This window comes from Nomascus leucogenys, chromosome 5, assembly GCF_006542625.1.
Source record: "Nomascus leucogenys isolate Asia chromosome 5, Asia_NLE_v1, whole genome shotgun sequence".
NCBI classification, from domain to species: Eukaryota; Metazoa; Chordata; class Mammalia; order Primates; family Hylobatidae; genus Nomascus; species Nomascus leucogenys.
Genome location: NC_044385.1, coordinates 1,217,208 through 1,238,639, shown reverse-complemented (window position 1 = coordinate 1,238,639; position 21,432 = coordinate 1,217,208). Strand labels below are relative to the sequence as shown.

At 40.7% G+C, this 21,432-nt stretch overlaps 1 protein-coding gene across 1 annotated transcript in view; it reads right to left on the bottom strand.

Annotated features, from left to right (window-relative positions):
• Window positions 1–2,930: 2,930 nt before the first annotated feature.
• The window catches only part of ZNF670 (zinc finger protein 670), a 45,731-nt gene continuing 27,229 nt past the window's right edge, over window positions 2,931–21,432 (bottom strand). The window contains exons 2-4 of the mRNA XM_030812558.1: window positions 5,675–5,801; window positions 5,080–5,140; window positions 2,931–4,697 (exon numbers count right to left, since the gene is read on the bottom strand). Coding sequence (XP_030668418.1) covers window positions 3,719–4,697; window positions 5,080–5,140; window positions 5,675–5,801 — 1,167 coding nt within the window. The 3' untranslated portion in view covers window positions 2,931–3,718. The remainder of the gene's footprint in view (window positions 4,698–5,079; window positions 5,141–5,674; window positions 5,802–21,432) is intronic.

Genomic DNA, 21,432 nt, shown 5'->3' with positions numbered 1-21,432 from the left:
CCTGGAAGGATGGAATTTTGACTGCATGTGCCCCACTTGCAACACAGTTAAGGACTCCAGAAAATAGCCCAGCCCAGGTTTTATAGCCCAGGATCACCTGACTTGCTGACCAAAAGTGTTGAGACATTGTATTTCTTGTGAAGACTGTTAAGTCTGGGCTGTTCTACCATTCTCTCCTGATTTCAGGATGCTGCATTCCCAGAACATTCCACACTTATTCTTGAGAACTACAAGTAAGAAAGAGGGTAGAACTGGACCAGTCCAATACAACTCGGAGGACAGTTCTCAATCCTTAACAGTGAGGGATCAGGATATTTGTTGTGATAGAAACATAGGCAGTAGCAGTACAGAAATTTCAGTGTCCTAGTGGCCCATCTGCTATTAGGTTTCTGGACCACAGCATGACACATGACTGCTTTTCTCTTCTTTCTATAAAAGCTGCTTCCGGCTATCTTTTAATTCTTCTCATGCAAAGTAGCAGCATTTGATTTATCGGTAGTGTGGGCAATCTGTGTGGTTAAAGAAAACAGTTCAGGAGTCCATCAACCCACACTGAAGACCACCTAATCCTCCAGTGAGTGCCATTCAATCTTGCTAGTGTTAGCAACACACAGTAAGGTCATTTTGACTAAGGCCATCTAGGTTGCAAGGTTAGGCCTTTGGCATGCTGATCAGTAGTGCTAAAAGAAGCCCATATACTAGATAGAGGTTCTGCAATGAAAGAGGCTAATGCCAAATGCTTCTTCCCCTTTTGACTCATCAGTGCCTGGACCATGAGGCACCATGGATCTGCACCTCATCAGAAGAATGCACATAAAAGCAGTAGCACAAGAAAACACTCAAGGCCACTAGTCTTGCACAAGTCATCTTGTTAGACAATTAGGTGACATGCTTAATTCTCCCCAGCATGGGGACATTCTTCCTTTCTGCAACTTCACACACACAAAATCCCTGGAGCTGTCCCAAGTGTGTACAGTAATAATGTTCGCACGGCTACTCCAAGCATCCAGTGATGGTAACCAAACGAGATGCAGTTACCACGGAGCAGTAGTCTGACTTTTGATAATCAGGAATAAAGAACCCAGTGGTGAAGGTGCTGGGTCACTGCCTCAATGTGAGGTACCTTGGAAACTGCCTGCCAAACACAGGTCAAGGTGGAACATACATCCTCCTGGGGAATGGCCAGTTAACCAATCATGTCTAGGAGTTGAGAGTTTTACTGTGGGACAAGGTGGCAACAGCTGATAACACAAAGCGCTGTGTAGACCAAAGTGAAAGTCCATCAATTGCTGGTTCTAATTCAGGTGACTTCTGTTATATTATGGAACCAGTTAGACAAAAGCAGGTAGTTAAAGCTGAAAAGATATCATCAGTCATGGTTGGTTCATTCTGTTGGTAATGCCAATTGTTTTCACAGTCTCATTGGTGACAGGAAAAATTAGGACCCTAAGACTACTGGGAAAACAGGTGACACCCATGACTGTACAGATAAGACTGAGAGCAGTTATTAGTTACACTCATAGACAGAAGAGGGAGGGCACTGTAAATGAGGCTGGTCCACACAAGACTTGCACTAGGAAGCAGATAGAACAAACAGGGTGTAAGGGGAAGGCTTTGTAGTATCAAGAACGTGAGATGCTCTTTGGTTCTCACAAGGATGCAACTGGTTTGTTTAAATGCATCTGTGGAATGGTAGGCAACTGAAATATGTTAGACTACAGACGGATAAGATCAAAGTAGTATGTTACAATGCCATAATCCTGTAATATACAATTTATTGCAGTGCTAATTACACATAATATAAACTATGCATAATTCATACTAACTTACAAAACTGTACTGTACTACATATTATAGAGCTACTTATACACATGTAAGTATACACGTAGATATGCTATATATACTAGATAATGCTATACTATATGGTATACTAGGGCACACCAATTCGACTATAAATGCAAAAGGCCCCAACAATACACTGGAAAATTGAACATTATCAGTATGGGTTGAGTGTTTCTTATCTGAAATACTGGGGAACAGAAGTGCTTTGGATTTCAGACTTTTAACATTTTTGGAATATTTGCAGAAAACTTACTGGGTGAGCATCCCTAATCCAAAAATCAAAAATCCTCTAATGAGCATTTCTGTTGAGCATAAGACTGGTGCTCAAACGGTTTTTGACTTCAGAGCATTTCAGATGTGGTATTGGAATCTGGGGTTTACAGATGTTCAACCTGTAGATAAAATACTTATATTCCATGATGAAGGCAAATTTCACCCAGATAACCATAATATATTTAAATCTGAAAGCCAGTTATTGTAATAGACTATCAGTAGAATGCCAAAAACCACAAATCATCTCAATAGATGCAGAAAAAAACATGTCATAAGAGTTCAACACTCCTTTACCATGAAACAATACATAAAAAACACAAGAAAACTTCCTGAGTCTGTTTGGGAATATTTATGAAAAATCTGCAATATACTTGATGGTGAGACTGAATGCTTTCACACTCAGATTAGACAAGCATACTGTCCAATCACAGTTCTCTCTTCTTAATTCAAAGTAAAAAGTGGGCCAGGTGTGGTAGCTCATGTCAGTAACCCCAACATGTAGAGAGGCTGAGGCAGGAGGATAGCTTGAGGCCAGGAATTCAAGACCAGCCTAGACAATATAGCGAGATCCCATCTCTATAAAAATTTTTTTCAATTATATAATTAGTTGAGCATGGCGGCATGTGTCTGTAGCTCCAGCTACATAGGAGGCTAAGGTGGGAGAATCACTTGAACCCAGGAGTTTGAGGCTGCAGTGAGCTATGACTATACCATTACACTTCAGCCTAGCTGACAGAGTGAGACCCTCTCTAAAAACATAACAGTTTTTAAAAAAGTGAACTATGCAAATAACAGCCAAAAATAATGACAAAGAATAAAGGAAAGAAAATGAAAATAATAATGTACATTAGACTATATAAAATTCACATACATGCAAATTAATAACAACTCTTTATTAGCAAAGAAAATGAAGAAAATCTTTACAACAAAAAAGCAGTTTTCCCATAAAAAGGTAGAATAAATATATATACATATACACACACATACGTATAAAATGGGGGAGGAATAACCAAAACGTCCCACATAAGATCAGTAAGAAATTTCCAACAATTAACAAGAACTCATTTTTCAATGGTCCATTAATTAGAGAACAATTAAACAACTACATGAAAATTAAAATTGCCTACTATTAGAAATACATTTCATCTTAGTCTAGGGATCCAACAAATTTTTAAATGAATAGACAAAAATTATGTTAACTGATGAGAAACAAAACACAGCCTATTAAGCTCATGTACTATGGCTTATAAAGTATCTATGAAATTCTCAGCTCCATGATTCCTTGCAAAAAATTGAAAATCTAAAGTATAGACACCTTCTTTAACAATGAACCACTGATAAAAATATATTTGAAAGCGACTGGGAAAATAAAGTGTTTTAACACATTTTTCATATTTTATGACATTCTTTCCCAGGACGGGTTCTTCTAAGTTTTAGAAGGGAACTAGGAAAATTGCATATATTCTAATCTTCCTTACATGTGTTAGGTTTCTCTCTAGTGTGAGTTTTTAATTTTTTCACGTGTTCTAATGAAACTAGAATAACTGAAAGCTTTAACACACTTCTTACATTCACAGAGGTGTTTTGTTGTTGTTGTTGTTTTTTACCACATATAAGCTCTTTCATGCTTTCGAAGGGAACTGGAACAACTGAAGGCTTTACCACATTTCTTACACTCATAGGGTTTTTCTCCAGTATGAGTCCTTTCATGGCTTCGAAGGGCACTGGAAGAAGTAAATGACTTACCACATTCCTTACATCCATAAGGTTTCACTCCAGTGTGAGTTCTTTCATGCTCGCATAGGTTACTGGAATATCTGAAGGCTTTACCACATTGTTTACATTCATAGGGCTTTTCTCCACTGTGAGTCCTTTCATGGACTCTGAGGACTCTGGAACATCTAAAGGCTTTGCCACATTTTATACATTCATAGGGTTTTTCTCCAGTATGCATTCTTTCATGTATTCCCAAGTAAGTAGAACGACTGAAGGCTTTGCCACATTCCTTACATTCATAGGGTTTCTCTCCAGTATGAGATCTTTCATGTTGGCGAAGAGAACTGGAAAAAGTGAATGATTTACCACATGTCTTACATGCATAGGGTTTCTCTCCAGTATGAGTTCTTTCATGTTCATGAAGATAACTTGAATAACTGAAGGCTTTATCACAATGTTTACATTTATATGTTTTCTCTCCAGTGTAAGTGCTCTGAGGCATTTGAAATACACTAGGAAAATCAAAAGGCTTCTCATACACTGGACCCTTGTAAGGCCCATTACTACTGTGTACTACCATGTGTCTGTCAACACTGGTGAGAGAGATAAAGGCTTTCCCACATTGTTTGCAATGATATAACTTCTCTGGACATTCCTCACACTCAAATAGCTTGTTTCCAGTGTGAGATAGGATGTGCCTATGAAGGGCTGAATGACATATGAAGACTTTTCCACACACACTGCATTCACACTGCTTTACTCCAGTAGAAACTTTCTTATTCAGACTCAAATTTGAATCCTGGCTGAAGGTTTCTCCATATTGACTGCCTTCTTTAATTTCAAACAGTCTCTCTACCACATGACTGCTGTAAAAATGATAAACACATCATTAATGGTACATTTATTCATGGTTTACATTGCTACTAATACCATGGAAAATGCCAGTTTCTTGCCATGTCTAAATTGTTTTAAAGTAAATAAACTAATTACTATAAGATATGGGTCCCCCATAACTATTATCATTATTATAACTGTGATAAGTCACATGTACAGTATCTTAGTGGTGTTTCCAAGTAAAATATTCTGAAAATATTGAACATTGATGTTACATTCAGGTGTATTTTTTGCTAAGGCTTTTCTGGAAAAAAAAAATTTCTAGTGGTTCTTATTTGTTTTGTCTGTTTAAAAACTTACGACATGCTAAGATTCCCTCAAGGGGCATTTTTTGCTCTTGTGAATGCAAATTACCTTAGATTTCTCCCAGGATTTTTGAAGTCATCTTGGATATTCTGGTCTTCTGATTTGTTTCCTAAAATGTACAACCATAAGATTATTCAAATGATTAGAAACTTTAAAAATTGCTAGATTCAAGTTTCACTATACACTGTGACCATGTCTAATTTTTTTCACCAAAGTACTCCCTTTCCACACACCAAATCAGGAAACATTCATAACCAAGAAACGCTTGTTTTCTTTTTCTTCTCTTTTTTCTTTCTTTTTTTTTTTTTTGAGACAGATTGTTTCTTTGTTGCCCAGGCTGGAGTGCAGTGGCTCAATCTCGGCTCACTGCAACCTCCACTTCCCAGGTTCCAGCAATTAACCTGTCTCAGCCTCCCAAGTAGCTGGGATTACAGGCGCTTGCTATCATGCCTGGCTAATTTTTGTATTTTTTTAGCAGAGATGGGGTTTCACCATGTTGGCCAGGCTGGTCTTGAACTCCTGACCTCAGGCGATTCACCCGCCTCGGCCTCCCAAAGTGCTGGGATTACAGGTGTGAGCCACCGCGCCCAGCCAAAACACTTGTTTTCTAATCAACTACATGAAAAAGTGTTGTTATTCTTACCTACGGAAGCCAGGTTCCTGAAGATTTCTTGCATCACATCTCTATAGAGATTCTTTTGAGAATGATCCAGCAAAGCCCACTCCTCCTGGGTAAAGGCCACAGCCACATCTTCAAATGACACTGAATCCTAGAATATCGCACATATGTGGAGAGGAGGATGGCTTAGACAGACAGTACTAAGAATCTATACTCATCTCATAAAATTGTAACATAATTCTGCAGAGTTCAAACATTTCTTCCATGACCTGGTCATCAGAACTTTACTCTCTGTCTGCACTTACTGCTTCCCACTCAACATTCTTCATGCTAAAATGAAACTATTGGGCCGGGCGCGGTGGCTCACGCTTGTAATCCCAGCACTTTGGGAGGCCGAGGCGGGCAGATCACAAGGTCAGGAGATCGAGACCACGGTGAAACCCCGTCTCTACTAAAAACACAAAAAAATTAGCCGGGCGTGGTGGCGGGCGCCTGTAGTTCCAGCTACTCGGAGAGGGTGAGGCAGGAGAATGGTGTGAACCCGGGAGGCGGAGCTTGCAGTGAGCCGAGATTGCGCCACTGCACTCCAGCCTGGGAAACAGAGTGAGACTCGGTCTCAAAAAAAAAAAGAAACTATTCAGAAAGTCAACAGCAGAGTAGGAACACCTGTCTCACTGGCAGGTGCAGGGAATAAACTGTGCTGTAAGAAATGAGGTCACCCCTAATTTCTATGCGTAGATTTTATCTTGAGGGCCTCTCATAACAAAATCATGCTATCTGTTGTGTATAACAGTTAGTATTAAGTCTTAAGACTACATATCCTTAGAAATACCTGCTCACAAAGCCTGACCTTTTGGAGTGAGAAAATAGATTTTTTTGATGGATCTCATCACCCTAAGTGAGTGGTTCACAATATGTAAACAATCTTATGCAAACAATATATTATTCGCTGAACTCCAGTTTTGTTTTGTTTCTGAAAGCCTACTACTTTACTCCATTCTTGCAGTGGTACCTAGGGGATCAGCTCTGAAAAACACTCTGAGTATTAAGTCTCTAATGAGCATTCTTGGTAAACAATATTTCTCATATGCTGTTACAACTTGTTAACTGGAGAAATGAGGCATCAACGTGATTATAATAAGAAAATATTTGGAAGCTTGCAAGTAGTTTACTCCAGACCAAATTAAATCCAGTTGTAAATAAGACTGATAATTTATCTTTAATAACACAAACAAAATAATTTTAAAATTTCTATTGGATAAAAACAAAGTGCAATGGAGTAAGTGGAAAGACAGTACATGTGCTAAGAAACTCAATGTCATCAAGATATCACCTCTTTGAAATAGCCTTAAAAAATGCCATCAATCCCCAAAGCAGACACTTTATTAGCAACTGAAAACTACTTTTCCAAACCTAATAAAAAAAAAATGTCTAAGAATTGTCAAAGTCTTCCAAACAATAGGGCAGTGGCTTCCTTACCATGTATCAGAAATTTTCAAACTATAATATTCAGGACAGTATTAACATGGAGATAAACAAATAGTCCAAAAGGGAAAAAAGTTTTAAATAAGCAGGAATTTTTTTATTTTTTAAAATTTTATTTATTTATTTATTTTTGGTGAGACGGAGATTTATTCTTATTGCCCAGGCTGGAGTGCAATGGCGTGATCTCGGCTCACCACATCCTCCGTGGCCTCCCAGGTTCAAGCGATTCTCCTGCCTCAGCCTCCCGAGTAGCTGGGATTACAGGCATGTGTCACTACACCTGGCTAATTTTGTATTTTTAGTAGAGATGGGGTTTCACCGTGTTGCCTAGGCTGATCTTGAACTCCTGACCTCAGATAATCCGCCCGCCTCGGCCTCCCAAAGTGCTGGGATTACAGGCATGGGCCACTGCCTGGCCTGTAAGCAGGAATTTTACATGTAAAGTTCATTAATGACAGAGCATTCCAGAATAGTGGAAAAAATCAAAAGCACCTTAAAACATACAGTAGAGCAAACTGGTACTAACTGAAAAAGTACACTGCATTCCCCTCTATTCCATGAACAATAATCAAGTTCTTTATTTCAAATGTGAAAGACAAAACTAAAATATGTTCAGACTTCGAAGGAAAATAGGGGTATTTTTGGACAGAAAAATGGGCAGAATTCATTTAAATAGAAAAAAACAAAGGAACTGACAAATTCACATATATTAATATTCAGGAAATTAAAAGGCAAAAAGCAGTGGGAAAAAAACTGTAATACATGCAATATAAAAGAATTAGTATGAAGTGTAAAAATGAACACGATTTAAAAGTGAGAAAATAAGCAAAGCATACTTAAAAGAAGATGAAAGACCATCTCTTTTTTTTAAATAGTCAACTTCCTTGGTAATGAGAAAACAGAAAATAGGTACATGACATTTGAAATTGACTAGAAGAAAAAAAATCAATCCAGGTGATGACGGCCATGGCAAACGGGTTACTCACGAAGGAAGGAGTCAACTGATACTCTCCAATGCTCTAATGTGAACTTACCACAATGTGTAGCCCATTAATTTTTCTAAAATGTTCAGAGAATTTACTGTGCATTTGCACTTGGAGATGTGGCATAAAATTATAGAAGCATTATTTTTCCAAAAAGCAAAAAAATACACTTGAAAAAGCCCTAACATCAGAATCATTAGAATGGATGGCTGAATTAAATGGTCCACAGCCTCAGGCACTAGCATGTGTGAAACATACTGACACAAGGAAATCACCAATAAACCTTTTTGCTTTAATTCCATTCATACTCATTTATAGAAAGTTCAAGTAAAGCAAAATGGAACTGAAAAATTACAGATGATAAAAATGCAAAAAAGTAGCCAAAGAATCACAACAGTAGTCAATTAAGAGATAAGTCTAGGTGGGAACCATCAGAAAACTCTTAATGACTGTACGAGGCCCAGTTAAGAATTTTAATTATAATTTCCACGTTGCTTCAACTATTATTACTAAAACTCTTGACAAATGTTTTACTCATTCTTACTGTATTTCATAATAGAAAATTTAAAAATTAATTAAAATGTAAAAGAAAACAATTTTTATGTTTCTTTGCCTTATAACGTGATCTGAGTCGTGATTTACAGATTTCACAGAAATAAGTAAATCGAGCAGCACAGCTCACAGTGCTAGGTGCTCAGCAAGCAGCTGAAGTACACACCGGATACCAGGCAGAAGAACCGATTAGCAAGTCATTGCAAGAGAAGACAGAACCACACGGTGGTGGGCAACGTCTGAACATTCTGCTAGTGGCACTAAGTGCGATGGTCATGGGCAGAGAGATGTGTTTGGAGAGGGCAGGAAATTATTACTCAGAAAATTGACACTTGTGGATCCATTAGGTCAGGACTTTTAGGGTGTTTTTTTTTGTTTTTGTTTTTTTTTTGAGACGGAGTCTTTCTCTGTCCCCCAGGTTGGAGTGCAGTGGCGCAATCTCGGCTCACTGCAAGCTCCGCCTCCCGGGTTCACGCCATTCTCCTGCCTCAGCCTCCCAAGTAGCTGGGACTACAGGCGCCCGCCAACACGCCCGGCTAAATTTTTGTATTTTTAGTAGAGACGGGGTTTCACCGTGTTAGCCAGGATGGTCTCGATCTCCTGACCTCGTGATCCGCCCGCCTCGGCCTCCCAAAGTGCTGGGATTACAGGCTTGAGCCACTACGCCTGGCCTTAAGGTGGTTTGATATGGTTTGAATGAGGAAGAAAAGGAGCCAGGCCTGTGTTTTCTGTTGAGGGTAGGTGGAAAGCTAGGGTGAGAATTCAGTTTCAAGGGAAAAGATTTACATGGTTTCAATCTGCTGCCAAAACCCAGAGAGAGCACCCAGGCTTGTTTTCACCATATCCTGATGTGAGGTCAGAAGTAGAAGAAAGAAAGTTTAGGATTAAAAGGTGACAGCAGTCAATTAAAAGAAAAAAATGGAGACAGACACTTCTGATTTCCAGTCGAGCAAGTAGGCATAAAAGGCAACGGTCAAGCTTCCTGGGTTGAGTTCTGAGTTCCACGAAAAGGTCTGACCCCACCAAGCTGTCTGAGCTATTCAAATGTTATTACCAGAGACTCCTTCCCTATTCTCTGTACTGTAACTGGCTCAACTACAGCAGAGTGATAAAGAATTACGCCCAACACTGTGAATTTTCATTCACATTGAAAGATGACATTACATCCGATACCAATCCTTCAACAACCAGAGTGATCTGGAAAAGGAGATGCAGAAAATGAATCCATACAAGATTGATACAGGTGCAGTATATTCCCACAGACCCAATCAACACAATACAGTGACGCTGGGAGCTTTCCAGGCTCAGGAAAAAGAACTGGTGTTGGACACTGACATGACAGACTATGACAATGTGAGGAGATGCTGTAGTTCTGCAGATACATGTTCTAAGTGCTGGAGCCTCATGACAAGGGCCATACGCAACACCAACACTACACTGAAGGAGGACTTTGGATTTAAGCCTCGTCTCCGGGTATATTCTGGAAGGAGGGGTGTACATTTTTCGGTCTGTGATAAATCACTTAGAAAACTGTCTTCGGTGGTATATTCTGGGATAGTTGAGTATTTGAGCCTTGTAAAGCATAGTCAAGATGTTAAAAAGAAAGTTCACCTAACTGAAAAAAATTCACCCTTTTGTCAGAAAATCTATAAACATAATAAAAAACTTTGAAGAATATGCCTTGGTTAATCAAGATATTCTCAAAAATAACAAAAGCTGGGATAATATTTTAGCCCTTGTTCCTGAAACAATTCAGGATGAACTTCAACAAAGGTTCCAAAAGTCTCACAATTCACTTCAGCATTGGGAGCACCAGCAGATGTCAGAATAACATCAAAAATGAAAATGTGGACCCTGGCTGCAGTGGGAGATTATGCTCCAGGACTGTTTCCATGACGGGGTATCAATGTCAACAAAGAAATCAATCATTTACCGAAGAGCCCTTTTAGTGTTCATCCTAAAACAGGTTGCATTTCTCTGCCTACTGATTTGCAGAAAGTGGATCGGTTTGATCCATTTACTGTTCCAACCATAAGCCTCATCTGCCATGAACTGGATGCCATTTCCACTAATGAAGAGGAAAAAAGGAAAATTAAGCTCAATCTGATATTAAACATAGAACCAGAGATTATAAGACCAGTCTAGCACCTTATGTGAAAGTTTTTGAACAACTTCTTGAAAACCTGGGTAAACACCAAAAAAGAGAACTTCTTAAGAAGAGTGATTTACAAAAAGATTTCAGAAGACAATGCTCCTCAAACCAATGTGGGTATCTTCTGCCTTCAACCAAGGATCAAATGCTCCAAGAGCCATTTAACAAATACAGCAGAACTATGTATGTGTCTTAATGCTCAAAGTAAATTTTCCTTTGCTTGAAAAATAATTTATGTTGAGAAGATTTCTTGAGACCACCAAAGGACAGAGCAATAAAAGGAGAAATAATTGGAAAAAAAACCCCAAAAAACCAAAGGCAACATTCAGGCTATTATTAAAGAGTCTTTAACAGATAGTGGCAAAGTAGCACAGAAAATAGAGCACTTATACACTGCTGGTGGGAATGTAAATTAGTTCAGCCATTGTGAAAAGCAGTTTGAAGATTTCTCAAAAAACTTAAAACAGAACTACCTTTTGACCCAGCAATCCCATTACTGGATATATATCCAAAGGAATTTAAGTTGTTCTACCAAGAAGACGCATGCCCCTGTATGTTCATCACAGCACTATTCACAATATCAAAGACACAGAATCAATCTAAATGCCCATCGATAGTGGACTGGATTTAAAAGAAAGTGGTACATATACACCATGGAATACTATCCAGCTATAAGAAATTAAATCATGTCCTTTGCATAAACATGGCTACAGCTGGAGGCCATTATCATAAGCAAATTAATGCATTAACAGAAAACCAAATACCACATGTTCTCATTTATAAATGGAAGCTAACTGTTGAGTATACATGGACACAAAGATGGGAGCAATAGACACTGGGGCCTACCTGAGGGGGAGAATGGGAGGAAAGTGAGAGTGAAAAAACTACCTATCAGGCAGTATGCTCACTATCTGTGTGACAAAATCATTCGTGCAGCAAAACACAGAAACATGAAATTTACTCATGTAACAAATCTGCATATGTACCCCCAGAACACAAAAGTTAAAAGAAAAGCAACATTCACATTCACAATAAAAGGCAAATAAATTTAATTAAACAATTCTAAGATTAACCATTAAAGAACTGAGTTCCCAGTAAAAACTACCAAACCAAATTAGAGACAGAGGCACATCCAGAGAATCGTAACTCACTTGATGAGAAAACCCTAAGAATCCTCTGTGAGTAGCACTATGTGTATAGGAAAAACCAAACTGAAACTGGTGAGCTGCTCAAGTTTGAGAACATCTCCTGGGTGCCCAGGCTTAGGGATCCCCAGTAATTTATGAGTTTTACATTCACAAACATTACCAGTTGATACGGTTTGGCTGTGTGTTTCCTCTAAATCTCATGTTTAAATGTGACCTCCAATGTTGGAGGTAGGCCTAGGGGAAGGCATCTGGGTCATGGAGGCAGGCATCTCATAAATGACTCAGTGCTGTCCTTGAAGTAATGAGTTCTCTGTTGGTTCACAGGAGAGCTGGGTATTTAAAAGAGGCTGGACCTTCCTCCTCCTCTCTCTGACTCCCTCTCTCACCACGTGGCTTGCCTATTCCCCCTCCACCTTCCATCTGAGGCATCACCAGAAGCCAAGCAGCTGCCGGTGCCATGCTTGTACAGCCTGCAGAACCGTGAGTCAAATAAACCTACTTTATTTATAAACTACCCAGTCTTAGGTATTACTTTATACCAATGGAAAAATGGAAAAATACAGAAAATTGGCACTGAGGAGTGGGGTGTTGCTATAAAGATACCTGAAAATGTGAAAGCAGCTTTGGAACTGGGTAACAGGCAGAAGCTGGAAGACTTTCAAGGGCTCAGAAAAAGACAGGGAGATGAGGCAAGTTAGAAGTTTTTAGAGTGGTTAAATGATTGAAACCAAAATGTTGACAGAAATATGGACAGTGAAAGCCAGGCCAAAGAGGTGTTAGATGGAAATGACGAAGTTTTGGGGAGCTTGAGCAAAGGTCACCCATGTTACACCCTAGCAAAGTCTTGGCTGCATTGTGTCCATGCCCTAAGGATTTGTAGGAGGTTTAATTTAGGAGTAATAACTTAAGAGTCTCCAGAGGCAGACATTTCTAAGCAGCAAAAGATTCAAGAGGTGGTATGGTCGCTTCTTTGCCCCCCACAATCAGAAGTGATTTAAAGTTGAAACGTGATTAAATGAGAAGCAGAGCATAAAAGTTTGGGAAATGTGCAACTTGGCCCTGTGGTAAAGACGGAATCCAAGCAGCCTATGAAGCAATGACGTGTAAGAGAGAGTTGCACAACTAAAGGGGAGCCAGGTGCCAACAGCCACGAGGCTAAGAAAAAGACCTGTAATGCATTTCAGAAAATTGTGGCAGCCCCTCTCACCACAGGCCCAGGGGCTTCAAAGGAAAAAGTTTGGGATACCAGGTTGAAGGCATCACTGCCCTGTGCAGCCTTAGGACACTGCTCCTTGCATTCCAGTAGCTCCAGTTCCAGCTTTGGCCAAAAAGGCCCCATATACCATTTAGGCCACAGCTCCAGAGGGCACAAGCCATAAGCCTTGGTGGCTTCCACTTAGTGTTAAGCCTGTAGGTGCATAGAATGCAAGAGTTAAGGAGGCTTGGTAGCTTCCACCTAAATTTCAGATGTATCAGGAATGTAGGTGCCCAGAAAGAAGCCTGACACAGGGGTGGAACCACACAGGCAGCCTCTACTAGGGCAGTGCCACGAGAAATGTGAGGATGAAGCCCCCACACAGAGTCCCCACAGTGGCACTGCCTAGTGAAGCTGTGGAAACAGGGCTGCTGCCTTCCAGATCCCAGAATGGTACAGCCACAAGCAGCATGCACCCTGAGCCTGGAAACATTGCAAGCATTTGACTCTAATATGTCAGAAGTCACATGGGCTGCACCCAGCAAAGCCACAGGAGAGTGAGGCTGCCCAAGGCTTTGGGAGCTCAATCCTTGCATCTATGTGCCCAGGATGTGCAACATGGAGTCAAGGGAGATTTTTTTTGGAGCTTTAAGGGTTAATGTCTGCCCGGCTGGGTTTCAGAGCCTGTTACCCTTTCTTTTAGCAAATCTCTCCCTTTTAGAATGGGAATATTTAGCCAATACCTGTGCCACCACTGTATCTTGGAAGTAAATAACTTTTTTCTTTTTAATCTTACAGGCTCATTGGTGAAAGAAACTTTCCTTGAGTCTCAGATGAGAATTTGAACTTTTGAATTGATGCTGGCAAAAGTTAAGACTTTGGGGAACAGGCTGGGTGCAGTGGCTTACGCCTGTAATCCCAGCACTTTGGGAGGCTGAGGCGGGAGGATCGCCTGAGGTCAGGAGTTCGAGACCAGCTTGGCCAACATGGCGAAACCCTGTCTCTACTAAAAATGCAAAAAATTAGCCAGGTGTGGTGGTGCATGCCTGTAATCCTAGCTACTCGGGAGGCTGAGGCAGGAGAATTACTTGAACCCAGGAGGCGGAGGTTGCAGTGAGCCAAGATCACACCATTGCACTCCAACCTGGGTGACAAGAGCAAAACTCGTCTCAAAAAAAAAAAGAAAAAAAGGCCGGGCGGGTGGCTCACGCTTGTAATCCCAGCACTTTGGGAGGCTGAGGCGGGCGGATCACGAGGTCAGGAGATCGAGACCATGGTGAAACCCCGTCTCTACTAAAAATACAAAAAATTAGCTGGGCATGGTGGCGGGCGCCTGTAGTCCCAGCTACTTGGAGAGGCTGAGGCAGGAGAATGGTGTGAACCCAGGAGGCGGAGCTTGCAGTGAGCCGAGATTGCGCCACTGCACTCCAGCCTGGGTGACAGAGTGAGACTCCGTCTCAAAAAAAAAAAAAAAAAAAAAAAAAAAAAAAAAAAAAAGACTTTGAGGAACTATTAAAAAGGGATGAGTTTTGCAATGTGAGAAGACATAAGATTTGGGGTGCCTGGGGTGAAATTAGGTTTAGATGCATGTGTCCATGAAGTCTCACTTGAAATGTAACCTTCAGTGTTGGAGGAGGGCCTGGGGGAGGTGTTTGGGTCATGGGGGTTGAACCTTCATGAATGGCTTGATGCTGTTTTCATGGTACTGAGTGAATTCTCACTCTTTTAGTTCACATGGGAGCTGGTTGTTTAAAATTGCCTGGAATCTCCTTCTCATGTGACATACATGCTCCTCTCTGCTTTTGGCCATAAGTAAAAGCTTCCTGAGGCCTCACTACTAACCAAGCAGATGCTGGTGCCATGCATGTACAGTCTGCAGAACTGTGAGTCAAATAAACCTCTTTTCTTTATAAACTACCCAGTCTCAGGTATTCCTTTATAGTAATGCAAAACAAACTAATACACCAGTGAAGATCACAGAAAAATCAGTTTTAGCTTCCAGAAGGAAGAGAAAGAAAGTAGACATTTTTATTCAGGCCCAAAGAATTATCTTCTTAATATTTCTGCATGCGAAATAAACCATTTCTCAAAGGCCTAACCAAATGAAATTTTACCAGAGCTAAACATTGGGTAGAAATACCCAATTCCATCCTCCTCTTACCACTTCTATTTAACATGGTAAAGAAGGTGCTCCAGGAAATCAGTTAGAAAAAAATATTCCAGAGTTTACAAAGCGGATATAGACAGCACCCAGACACACACCGCAACTGCACATACAGGTGGGGACACCCACACACAGACACACAGGCTCACTAACCCTCAGAGATAATGGCCCAAAGATACCAATGGATTCTAAGAGAGACACAACCAGCTCAGGCCTCTGATCTCTTCACCACCTTTCCCTCTCTTTTTAGCAAGACCACAACTGAATTATTTTGCATGTTACTTGTATCTTTCCTCTCGTTTCCTAGAATGTCAGCCTCAAGTGGACAGGGATGTTGGTTCCGTTTGATTCACTGTCACACTTACTAAAAGGTCTGTTACACAGCAAGACATTAATACTTGACAAATCATGGCTCTCAAACATACAAATACACATACACACTGCTTTTACAAAGACCTTAGAATCAGCTCACTCTCACTTGAGTGTCACAAAGTGAATTGTTCTCAACTCCATTCATGTCATAGAGAAGATATCTCCTAGCAGCCAAACCAATTCCAAAAGGTTTACTCAAATGAGTTAAAAATATAAGTCCATACATGGTGAAACCTTGTCTCTACTAAAGAAGATACAAAAAATCAGCCAGGCGTGGTGGTGCACGCCTGTAATTCCAGCTACTCAGGAGGCCGAGGCAGTAGAATCGCTTGAACGCAGGAGGCAGAGGTTGCAGTGAGCCAAGATTATGCCATTGCACTCCAGCCTGGGCACCAGGGCGAGATTCCATCTCAAAAAAAAAATATATATATATATATCTCCACATAAAAACCTGCACAAGGACGTTTATGGCACCATTATGTGTAATTTTCAAAAGTTGGCAACAACCAAGATGATGTGTTCACCAAAGTCAAAGGTAAAACATACACAAACCAAATTCCACTTCTATATACTTGAAATATATGAAAATTCGAGTAAAGGAAACAATTCATTTACAATAGCACATAAAGAATACAAAGAAATACACTTAAGAGAAGTAGTACAAAACTTCTACTCTAAAAACGACAAACCTTGTTGAAAAAAGTTGACAATCTAAATGAACGGAAACTCATCCCATGTTCACAGCTCAATAGGCTTAATATTATTAAGATGGTTATACTCCCCAGAACACTCTATGTATTTAATATAATCCCTGTCAGAGCTCCAGGGAACTACTTTGTAAAAATCAAAAACTTGATGCTCAAGTTCACATAGAATTGCAAAGGACTCAGAACACCACGACAATCTTGCAAAAAAGCAAAGTATGACAACTCACACTTTACAATTTCAAAACTGCTTCAAAGTAACACTACACTAGATAGACTGTTGTAATGGCACAAAGAAAATCATATAAATCAATGAAATACAACAGGGAGTCTAGTAAGAAAGAAGGCAGCAAAATGACACAGTAAGCCTTGCCAAACACCTGTCCCTCCCCAAAATATTTAAACAGGCAGAACTGTTAACAACATATTTCTCAAAACTTTTAAAAGCCATCAAAGGCTTTGTAGCAAACATGCAAATACAGAATAAAAAACAAAAACAAAAAACAAAAAACCACAATGCCAAAAGCAGAAAAGCCTGATCAAGATTTTACTTTTCCTTGCTCCAATCCAACTTAGTACCAGTCTTGAAGACAAAATCACAAGTTTGCAGTGTGGAACCTTGGTCATTGGTTTTACAGGAAGTAGAGATCAAATATACAAATTACTGCATGGTTATGATACAATTTGGCTGGAGGCTGCCAAATCTCTAAAACAAGACTCTCTTCTCCATTCCAAGTAAGGCAGAAAGCAATCTATGTGAAAAATTGGAAAGAATTACTTGAAAACGTTAAGTAAACAAAAAATCTGCCGCCACCTGAAACAACAGATTGTGCCTGAAAATAGACCAACCTACAACCCAGGAAAAAGCTGGAGTAAAAATTTCTTTCATATATTAGAGTACTAAAAAGCACAGGTGTACTAGGGAATTCAGAAAACTGTGTGCCTGCCCAGAAAAACACATAATTTTTAGAAAAGACCTGAGAAAACCCTTATTTTTAGCACTAGATGATCTTTTCTTTTGTGCTGTTTTTAACTTCAGTAGGTTTTTGGGGAGCAGGTGGTGTTTGGTTACATGGATAAGTTCTTTTGTGGTAATTTCTGACATTTTGGTGTGCCCATCACCCAAGCAGCGTACACTGTAACCACTGTACCCAGTATGCAGTCTTCTATCCCTAACCCCCACCCATTCTTTCCCCTGAGATCCCAAAGTCCATTACATCATTCTTTTTTTTTTTTTTTTTTTGAGATGGAGTCTTGCTCTGTCACCCAGGCTGGAGTGCAGTGGCATGATCTTGGCTCACTGCAAGCTCCACCTCCCAGGTTCACGCCATTCTCCTGCCTCAGCCTCCCGAGTAGCTGGGACTACAGGTGCCTACCACGACGCCTGGCTAGTTTTTTGTATTTTTAGTAGAGACGGGGTTTCACCGTGTCAGCCAGGATGGTCTCGATCTCCTGACCTCGTGATCCGCCCGCCTTGGCCTCCGAAAGTGCTGGGATTACAGGTGTGAGCCACCGCGCCTGGCCCATTACATCATTCTTATGCCTTTGCATCCTCGTAGCTTAGCTCTCACTTACAAATGAGAACATACAATGTTTGGTTTTCCATTCCTGAGTTACTTCACGTAGAATAATGGTCCCCAATTCCACCCAGGTTGCTGCAAATGCCATTATTTGTTCCTTCTATGGCTTAGTATTCCATGGAGTGGTGTGTGTGTGTGTGTGTGTGTGTGTGTGTGTGTGTGTCTCCACTCAATGACTGATGGGCATCTGGGCTGGCTCCATATTTTTGCAATTGAGAATTGTGCTGCTATAAACGTGTGTGTAGAAGTGTCTTTTTCATATAATTTCTTTTCCTCTGGGTAGATACCCCCTGGTGGGATTGCTGGATCAAATGATACACCTACTTTTAGTTTTGTAAGGAATCGCCACAGTTTTCCATAGTGGCTGTACTAGTTTACATTCCCACCAGCAGTGTAGAAGTGTTCCTTTTTTAACCATGTCCACACCAACATCTATTATTTTTTTATTTCTTAATTTTGGCAAATTCTTGCTGGAGTAAAATGGTATTGCACTGTGGTTTTGATCTGCATTTCCTTGATAATTAGTGATGTTGAGTATTTTTTAATACGCTTGTCGGCCATCTGTATATCTAATTGTCTATTCATATCCTTTGCCTACTTTGGTAAGATTATTTGTTTTTTTTTCTTGCTGATTAGAGTTTCTTGTAGATTCTGGGTATCAGTACCTTACCGGATGCACAGATTGTGAAGATTTTCTCCCACTCTGTGGGTTGTCTGTTTACTCTGCTGATTATTTCTTTTGCTGTGCAGAAGCTTTTTAGTTTAATTAAGTCCCATCTATCTTTGTTTTGTTGCATTTGTTTTGGGATTCTTGGTAATGAACTCTGCCCAAGCCAAGGTCTAGAAAAGTTTTTCTGATGCTATCTTCTAGAATTTTGATATTTCTATATCATAAATTTAAGTGTTTAATCCATCTTGAGTTGATTTTTAAGGTGAAAGAAGAAGATGCAGTCCCATTCTTCTACATGTGGGTTGCCAATTATCCCAGCACCATTTTTTTTTTTTTTTGAGGCAGAGTTTTGCTTTTGTTGCCAGGCTGGAGTGCAATGGGATGATCTTGTCTCACTGCAACCTCCACCTCCCAGGTTCAAGCAATTCTCCTGCTTCAGCTTCCCAAGTAGCTGGGATTACAGGCACCCGCCACCACACCCAGCTAATTTTGTATTTTTAGTACAGACAGGGTTTCTCCATGTTGGTCAGGCTGGTCTCAAACTCCTGACCTCAGGTGATCCACCCGCCTTGGCCTCCCAAAGTGCTGGGATTACAGGCATGAGCCACCGTGCCTGGCCTATCATTTGTTGAATAGGGTGTCCTTTCCCCACTTTATGTTTTTGTTTGGTTTGTAGAAAACCAGTTGGCTCTAAGTATTTGGCTTCATTTCTGAGTCTTCTATTCTGTTCCATCAGTCTATGTGCCTACTTTTATAAAAGTACCACGCCGTTGTGACTACAGCTTTGTAGTACAGTTTGAAGTTGGGTAATGTGAGGCCTCCAGATTTGTTCTTTTCACTTCATCTTGCTTTGGCTATGTGACCTCTTTTTTGGTTCCATATGAATTTTAGAATTGTTTTTTCTACTTCTGTGAAGAATGCTAATGCTATTTTGATGGAAATTGCATTGAATGTGTAGACTGCTTTTGGCAGTATGGACATTTTCACAATACCGATTATACCCATCCATGATCATGGGATGCGTTTCCATTTGTTTGTGTCACCTGTAATTTCTTTCAGCCATGTTTTGTAGTTTTTCTTGTAGAGGTCTTTCACTTCCTTGGTTAGGTATTATATCCCCACGGTTTTTGTTTTGTTTTGATCTTTCAGCTGTCAAAAAGGCTGAGTTCTTTTTTTTTTTTGAGACAGAGTCTTGCTCTGTCGCCCAGGCTGGAGTGCAGTGGCATGATCTCGGCTCACCGCAAGCTCCGCCTCCCAGGTTCACACCATTCTCCTGCCTCAGTCTCCTGAGTAGCTGGGACTACAGGCACCCACCACCACACCCAGCTAATTTTGTTTTTTGTATTTTTAGTAGAGACGGGGTTTCACCATGTTAGCCAGGATGCTCTCCATCTCCTGACCTTGTGATCCACCTGCCTTGGCCTCCAAAAGTGCTGGGATTACAGGCATGAGCCACCACACCCGGCCAAAAAAGGTTGAATTCTTGATTTGATTCTCAGCATGGTCACTGTTGGTGTATAGCAGTGCTACAATTTGTGTACATTGATTTTGTATCCTGAAACTTTAATGAATTTATTTATCAGATATAGGAGCTTTCTAGGTGAGTCTCTAGGATTTTCGAGGTATATGATTATCACCAACGAACAGTGACAGTTTTACTTCCATCATGACTTTCTAACAAACCTCCAATCTTAACTCATTCCAGCATTAATCCTTAAGTCCTAGTCCAAAATCTCATCTAACTGAAGGCAAGTTCCTTCCATCTATGAGCCTGTCAAATCAAAAGGAAGTTAGGTACTACCTATATAAAATGGGGGTAGAGGCATTGGGTAAATATACCTGTTCCAAATGGGAGAAATGAGCCAAAACAAAGGGGCTACAGGCCCCATGCAAGTCCAAAATCCAGTGGGGCAATAAAATCTTAATGCTCCAAAATGATCTCCTTTGACTCCATGTCTTGCGTCCAGGTCATGCTGATGCAACAAGTGGGCTCCCATGGCCTTGGGTAGCTCCACCCCTATGGCTTTGCAGGGTACAGCCCCATTCCTGGCTGCTTTCACAACGTGGCATTGTCTGTGACTTTCAGTAACACTGTAGCTGTCATGATTGCCATGCTGGTCTGCAGGTGGGCTCTTTCACAGCTCCACTAGGCAGTGCCACAATGGGAGCTTTGTGTGGGAATTCCAACCCTACATTTCCCTTCCATGCTGCCTTAGCATAGATTCTCTATGTGGGCTACACCACTGCAGCAAACTTCTGCCTAGACGTCCGTGTATTTCCATACATCCTCTGAAATTGTGGCAGAGGCTCCCAAACCTCGATTCTTAACTTGGCTTTGTGTGGGGATTCCAATCCCACATCTCCCTTCCACACTGCCTTAGCATAGGTTCTCCATGTGGGCTAGGCCACTGCAGCAAACTTCTGCCTAGATGTCCGGGCATTTCCACACATCCTCTGAAATCATGGCGAAGGTTCCCAAACCTTAATTTTTAATTTTTCTGTACCCACAGGCCCAACACCAAGTGAAAGCTGCCAAGAGTTGGGGCTTGAACCCTCTGAAGCAATGGCCTGAGCTGTACATTGGTATCTTTTAGCCACAGCTAGGACACAGCACCATGTCCCAAGACTACAAAAAGCAGCAAGGCCCTGGGGCCCGGATCATGAAACCATTTTTTTCTCCTATGCCTCCAAGCCTGTGATGGGAGGGACTGCCGCAAAGATCTCTGACATGTCCTAAAGACATTTTCCCCATTGTCTTGGCAATTAACATTTGGCTC